The 7,776-nt window shown below is 40.4% G+C and overlaps 1 protein-coding gene across 3 annotated transcripts in view; it reads right to left on the bottom strand.

Annotated features, from left to right (window-relative positions):
• Positions 1 to 218: 218 nt before the first annotated feature.
• The window catches only part of BEND4 (BEN domain containing 4), a 38,701-nt gene continuing 31,143 nt past the window's right edge, over positions 219 to 7,776 (bottom strand). For 2 of the 3 annotated variants that reach the window (XM_086705154.1, XM_025922324.2), the window contains one exon: positions 219 to 6,795. In XM_086705154.1, the coding sequence (XP_086561280.1) occupies positions 6,578 to 6,795 (218 nt within the window). In that variant the 3' untranslated portion in view covers positions 219 to 6,577. The remainder of the gene's footprint in view (positions 6,796 to 7,776) is intronic. The other variant, XM_086705155.1, reaches the window with a different exon arrangement.

The following is a 7,776-nucleotide window of genomic DNA, read 5'->3' as shown; positions in this document are numbered from 1 at the left end:
ACATAAGTTGAGTATCTTGTATTTGGGTATTAAGTATGTAATATTTTCTTGGCATTCCAAGACAGGCAGAAAAGCCTTAGCTTCAGAGGGCATAATGTTCTTTTCAAAAACAAACAAACAAACAAACAAACAAATAAACAAACAAACAAAAACCACCACCACCTAGAAAACGTTCTTCAATGAATTGGGAGAAAGATGCAAAAGGCAAGTTGAAACACTTAACAGAGACTTGACATTTATTGTGCAATTTTATCTCCAACAGAACATGTGGCATTCTAGAGGTATATGAGGTAATAAAATCAATACTCCAATTAGAACACCTGAAATAATTGGCTCTAGTAACAAATGTTTCTTATAATTAAAAATATTGAATGTTTAAAAAACTCTTATAACATTTTAAGTTCCTAAAAGAAATGTGCCTAACACTTAAAAAACAACTTACTTTTCTATATAAATTGTTCACAAAAAATTCTTGCTAGTCTATATTACACTATGCATTTATAGTTTTATTAACATATCCCTAGTGGGTATTAATTCTACACAGTACAATCCAATAGAAATTATTCATAGAGAATCAACAAGACTCCAACAATAAAAATATTAGGATCAATGGATTTGTCACAGTTTCTCCACAAGTGTTCATCATAGAAAATAGAGTAAAGGCAAGTTGGCCCCAGTGTTAGGCTGCTACATGAAGTTCCAGAGAGGAGAGACACAGAGGCAGTGCTTACACTGGGCAAGGGCAGGCTTGACCAGTGACCTCAACAGTTTCAGGACCCATCACACGGTCTGGCATGCCCTGTTCCCAAGAAACACAAGCCAGGCCTTGGCAGGCTCTTGAACTTAAACACAGCCAAAGAGATGTTAAAGCCATAACTACAGGAAAGAATCGACAGATTACTGTATTTTCCTACAAAATCTTCACAACAGTTCTCACAGTGAAATCGTAAATTAAATCCCTCTCTTCCAAACCAGACTCATCAATCTAAGGCTACAAATACAACAAATGTGAAAAGTGAATGAAACATTAGCTCACTGATGCCCAGTGTCATTTCTAACATTTAGGAGTTCCCAAAGAGTATCACTTCACTGAGTTCAAATTTTTGCTTTTATATCCCTGCATTTTTGTACAGGAAATCTACAAAGCAGATGTGAACAAAGTAGCAATTTTAATTTATTCACTACTTAAAAATTTTTTCTAGTCTTTAACATGGAATCTTATGTAAGTCATGTCTTATGCAGAAACCTGGGCAGTTACCAGAGGATATATGGTTTATAAGTTCCTATTTAAGCATCAATGTATTTTAAAGGTGGTTTTTAAGAACACAAATATCATCTTTCCCTTGATGCCATAAATTAAACAAAATCCATCCCAAAGTGTTGATGGGATCTGAGAACTTTACTTTGACTACTGGAGAAAACTGAAGTAGTCACCCTGCTTATTACTAAGCCCAAAGTGATCCTCTTATTAGCTGAGTACCTTGAACAGTGTCCTTATCAATACACTGGGATAATAACAGGAACTTACAGCCTCAGAGGATGGTCAGGAGGGTTAAAAGGAGAGAATGCATTAAAGTGCTTAGTGAGTACCTGGCGCACAAGAACTCAATGAGTATCAGTTGTAGTTACTGCTGTTGTTAGTGGTTTGGGATGAGCCTAGTTTTCCAACGTGGCCAAGACCCACGTGGCCATTTATACTGTGGCAATTATTCTGAAAATGAACAGGTTTTTTAATGAGTCTTCTCAGCAGATAGATTTTCATTACAATTTGGGGAATTGTGATTCATAAACACCTAGACCTTGTATCAGCCAACTATGGATGGTCACGAGGAAAATGAATGTGGCCATTTTACCACAAAGATTTGGTAATTTAGTGGTTCAACAGCCAAACTAACCAAGCTGGTCATTAGGCGACCTGGACAGAGTCCAGTCCTCTCAATGCTTCTTGCAACTGAATACACTGTAGAGGGTAAAAGTGGTCTCTAATGCATAGATATTATCAGTTATGGTTTTGAATTTTACACACCAAGAGGCACGTATTGACGGGTCGTTACTTTTGCACTTCACACTGGTGTCAATCCTTCACTCTCTAAAAAAACAACCTAAATAGAAGACCCAATGCCATTGGCTGCCAATGCAAGTAACTTTGCAGAGGGCCATCAGCTGGGTAACATTTTCCTATTATTCCAAGAGATTATTCCAAGTTATTCCAAGAGAAGAGATCTTCATTCAGTCGTTATATGACTGAAAGAAGCCATCACTGTGTTTACAATAATATTCCATAGCGATACATACCGCTGTTTAGACACATTTACATTAGAGTTCTGACTCAAGCGTTCTAGTTGACATGTTTTGCCAGGCAGCTACGGCAAGTGTCGCCACATTAAACATACACCAGCAAGACTGGCACCATATGTGCAAAATCATTCTCTATTATATTTCTAGAAATTGGTATGTAAGAGCTGTCAAAAATTACAGATCTGCACTGTCAAACGACATAGCACTGAATGAGAAAAGTTACGTTTAAGTATTTCCTAAAAATAAAGTTACCCAAGAATGGGATTTTAACAAATGACTGAAATCTAAGAAAAAATGAAGGAGGTAGTGAATGGGTATTGGGTTTAGATTCTAGAGCACGGGTTTGACAGAATCCAAATGAGAGCAAATGTATGTTTGCTTTTCTGAAAATAGTGCCTGTTTCATCTCGCAGGACGCTCCCTCCATTTTCTGAGAGCAACAGAAGGGAGGACAAGACATTAAAGGTGGCAGGAAAATGGAGAAATCCAAGTTTGGATTATCGTCTAGACTCTGGATATTACAGGAATAGCTACTGGACTTTAAAAACCATTCTATCGACATCTGACACGTGGGGTAGTCAGACCAAATAATACATCGTGACACTTTATACCCCTATAATCCTGATAAATCTTTTAGTCAATGTATTTATAACTGATGAAGAGCCAAGAAAGATCCAGAATATAAATTCACTTACTTGCTCTACAGCTGTGAAACAGTTACCAAAGGAAAGGGCAGCAATTTTTTGCGGACAGTGTCATTACCCTCCTACATTCCTGGTGAAACCTTACACAAATGGTGACAGTAACCTAAACCCTGAGGTGGAAACTGGGGGTGTAACAGAGAGATGCCCAGGGTCAAGGGCTGGATGTAATATTTTCAAGTAAAAAGTACAAACTTTAATCTTTACAGATTTCCTTCAAAGCATTTAGCATGGGGGTTAAACCATGAGATTGTGAACAGCGCATCTCAAAGACTCTGTGAGAAACGTGCCTCTAGTTAAAGTGCTCACACAAAGTTCCCCTCCATGGGTTCCGGGCCTACATCCTCTGATGGGGATCACTGAGGTTATCCTGAGCCCAGCAGAACTGCATCTGGGGCTCCAGGTCAGTTTGAAAAGTAGGCATATACTCTTTGTCACAGGATTTTAATTTGGGAAAACACAAGACACATTAAGACACTGTCACTGTTGAGAACTCCTCTGATAGCTGGGATTAGGGGCTACAGCTAGTACTGATAAAAATGCCAAGTTTAGTCTTCCTGTCAGGCCAGCCTTGTGACCTCCTTCTGTCATCAAGGAAGTGGAGCATAGCTGCATCCTGAGCTGTTTTCACTCAATCCATTTTACACCAACAACAGAATGACCCAAGGAGGGTTCCAAAAGCTGACATGAGACTAAGTTTCTATCCATGAAAGCAATCGGTCCAATTGCCAGACATGTAGAAAATCCAACTCAAGAAAATAAGCAACATCTTAAGGACTTCAAAGAGATCAATAGAAAGACAGAGCAGTGTGTTCTTGGTGGTGAGCTTTTAAAATCTGGCTCCATAGAGGCCACATTGGTCTTACAAAAATAAGTGAACATCGTTTGCAAGCCCTGATTTACAAATCGGGTGACCATGCAGGCAACCACCATGAAGCAGGTTAACATAGCAGCCTTAAAGCTCAAATGGTGGCATGGACCAGACTTGAAGGAGAGGACATGGCAGAATATCCAAGCAGATGCTGTGCCACAGCCCAAGTGACCATCAGCATCTGGCTAAAGGAACACAGCTAGCGGGTGAAGGATGTAGTGGGACACCTGATTTGGGGCACATACTCTTAGGTACCAGGCCCGGGAGAAGCATTACAACTGGCTGTGTGATGTGAGTAAGCCACTCATCTTTCTGGGACTTGGTTTCCCCATGCGCGTAAGAGATGGCCAACATGTAGTTCCAATACTTTGGAATCCGTGAAGTACTGGAAAACAGCTGATAGACAAATAATCCACCTGGGATGGTGGGAAGGGAGGGAGACCAGGTGTGCCTGTGGAGCAAAGGCTGTGAGCAACCATGTAGCTTGGGAGCAGAGCTACCCAGTAGCCTTCTCGGGTGATGATAATTACAGCCAAACAGAAAGTTCCCGTCACGCTCTCTCACAGCAGTGGTGCGAGTCCTTCATCTTTAAACACGTCAACATGCAAGGCTACAGAGAGTGAGGGCAGAGAGGCTCTCCTCATCACCCACACTCAAGACCAGCATGACACAGAGCTCCACCATGATGGGCAGATGTGAAGACATGCCGAATTCTGAAGCTTGCAAGAAAACGTACGAGTTGGGAGTTTTTTTTAAAGCAGTAGTCAAATATTATTGCTAAAGGAAAAAAAGGACATTGAACTCAGCACTAAGGGTAACTGAAACCTAATACAAAAAAGCAAAGGTAAGTTGGAAATACAGATAATAATTTTCTTCTGGCCAAGATTTCCTCTCACCAAAGAATCTTGTAAGGCGTGGACTTCTCAGACCTCTAAAAACTTTTCAAAAAGTCTCTTTCTTCCGTGGATGGCCAAAGAACAGTCGTTCCCTGGTTCCCAACCAACATCACATTTGCCCTTATCATTTCTTTTACTTACAAATGTTAGCTAACTTGTCCAAAACGGGATTGAAATATTAGTTCTCCCCACACCACTGAACAGATCTGACAAAGAACCAGCTCTATAAACACTAAAGTTTTTAATGGATGAAACTAAGAATCATAACAAAAGCTAAAGAAGGACCGTGCATATAGCTGGTGCTAAGTACTGAGCATAAAGGGTAACTTACTGTCTCACAGAAAATGGGTCACAAAAACCTCCTCTTTATAAATGGATGCTCATAAACTTTCAGTGAATTTCCAACCCATTTTCAAAGCCCTTAGTCATGTTTGTAGAGGACATTGATAACCTGCAGTAACTTCTGCCCATGTAGCCCTATACTCTACAAAGAATGTAACCATCGGATCTGTGTGATGGAGGAAGCCTCTCCTGCCATCCAAATATGAAGCCCTCGGAAAGATTCTAGCACCTCCACAGTATTTATAGGTAAGGAATGCTCTCAAAGACAGTACTAATTTCCCAGAAGGAGCTCAACAAATTAAACAGGGGAACACAAGTGGGAGTGCTTTAGTGTTAACTTAGCCAGAGCTTGTCGCTCAAGGGAACACTGAGTGGGAAGGAGGCACAAAACATTGGGACGAAACATTTTCATCAGTGACAAGTAACAAAAGTTTGGTGCAAACTGTAAAGATCAACTCAGCACAGAGAGACCCTCATATTTCAGAGAAATTACAGACAAGCCTATTGCATAGCTGTCAGAATGGCCTCGAAGCTGTGTGTATACAATTCCAGAACATCTGGTCAATTCAGTGAGCCCCATCAGTCACACCACTTGTTTGCTCTTCAGTGCACCAAACAACTAATTGATTGAAATTCTCATCGCTCAGCCCATCACTCTGGCAATGTGTCAACAGAACCTGAGTTAAGGCCGTGGAAACTGTGGGTCTATGAACCTACAAAATTAAGCATTTGAAGGGGTTTTGGATCCTGGAGGTTTCTTGACTGACATAATAATGAAAGCTTGCTGTTTGTAAACACCAGAGATCATGTAGTGCCTTTCTAATCAACATGGTAGAATTTTAGGGGGTTAAAATAACTGAAAAAGAACCCAGCTGATTTCCAGTTAATCACTGTCTGGCAGTGCCTTTTCTCTGGCTTGTTTTTAATATAGGCTTTATCAAGGTAGAAACAGCATACAATGTCACCTAACCTAGGTCTTCGCTGAGAAGTATGAATTCAAGTCTTTGTAAACTATAGACAACTAATTTGAATTAAAGTAAGAGAATGTTTGTTCATTGTCCCTTAAAATAACTCCATGTCTCTACCTCCTCTCATGGGCAGGGACTCTAACTCAATCTTCTGTGAGGACCAGCTCTGCTCAGGAAGCAGCACTTACTTGAAGATTTCAGACAGCTGACCAGGAGTTCACCTATTCTTTTTACCTCCACTGTCTAGCTAGTAATCATTCCAAATCTCGTTTGTTTCTTTCTATAATATCCCGAAAGTCTGTTGCAGGTTCCAGAGACTTCCCAAATAACCCTAAAATGGATTTCTATTTGGGAAGTGTGGCAGTAGGTCAAGAGAGTTAAGGTTAGGGATGTGGAAAGTCTGACAGGAGGACATGCTTTGGACTCTCAGGTGATGATAACAGGACACTGACAACTGGAAATCTTCGGAGGACCAGCTACTACAGTGTAAAGATTTTGTCCACTAATCCCCAGACCCATCCTGGGAATTTTTATTGAAGACCTCATCCTGGGAAGCCTGGTGATCGATCCCTTCATAAAACGAGCCACCGTTGTGCAGGAAAGTCCCTACTGCCCGCCCCTGCCGGGCATGACCCACAGCGTCGCTGAACACTTTGTTTATTTGTTCCTCAGAGGGCATCCACCAGTCGGGGTTGGAGGTACAGTGCATCCTAATGAATTCTGTGGGAATAAACACAACAATAAAGAGAGAGAGAGAAAAACAACTGGTTTTTGCAGAAAATGACAGACAGGCTGCTTAAACATTTACAGAAGCTCTACAAGAAATCTTTATGGGAAATCCGATGTAATGCTATGATGATGTCACTCCTTAGACTCAACTCACTACATGTAAGTTTTCTACTCATGTGCAAAAGTACAAATCCTCCTAAGGAACATCTCCTATCGAAATGAAAGGTAAATGTGATCTGTAAGATGTACGAGATACACCATGCTTGGTAAGAGTTATGAAGTACATTTCAAACCTATGGTGGCATCTGTTCACATTTTTAGAATGTTAACTATTTCCGGAAACACAGCAAATATTGTTGGCATGGTATTCTTTAAGCTGCCACTAATCTGCAGATTAAGTGCAACAGGATTAACAAAATCTCAATGACTGAGAAACTGCCCAAATTGTAGCTCAGAACAGATTTTCACATTCTCAACATGTATCATAGGTTATGCTTATTTCTCTCATTAGAATGTCCATACATGTACTGACAAATTATTTCTTACATCAGATTTCTTCTAAATACTTAATTTCACCAGAAGGCAATCAGCATGCCTAGAAGGGTACATATATAGAAAGTAGCCAAGGCTCCCATAAAATAAACTCGGCTTCCAAATGACCTATTCTTCCTGTTTTCTCAGGGGGTCAGGCCACAGGCATAACTCCTACCTGGCTATTTTAATATGAGCCCTTATAAACTGAAGTGAGCATTTTGGAAAAAGTTCTAAGTCAAACTGTGTTATTTTTTGCATAGCTGATTCTAAGTCCAATGTGACTATTATTTACACAGTTTCCTCTCCAACACCGCTCCCTCTACAAGACAATAGGTCTGGTTGTAGGACTGGATTTGTCTAAAATTACTGCGTGCAATTCTGGCCCTATCTGCCTTTGGGAGATGCTGATGCTTTTCAAGTATTTGGACCTCAAAAATC

The sequence above is a fragment of the Puma concolor genome, chromosome B1 (assembly GCF_028749965.1).
Source record: "Puma concolor isolate L17-30 chromosome B1, mPumCon1.1.hap2, whole genome shotgun sequence".
Classification (NCBI taxonomy): Eukaryota; Metazoa; Chordata; class Mammalia; order Carnivora; family Felidae; genus Puma; species Puma concolor.
This window is presented reverse-complemented; position numbering and strand designations above follow the sequence as displayed.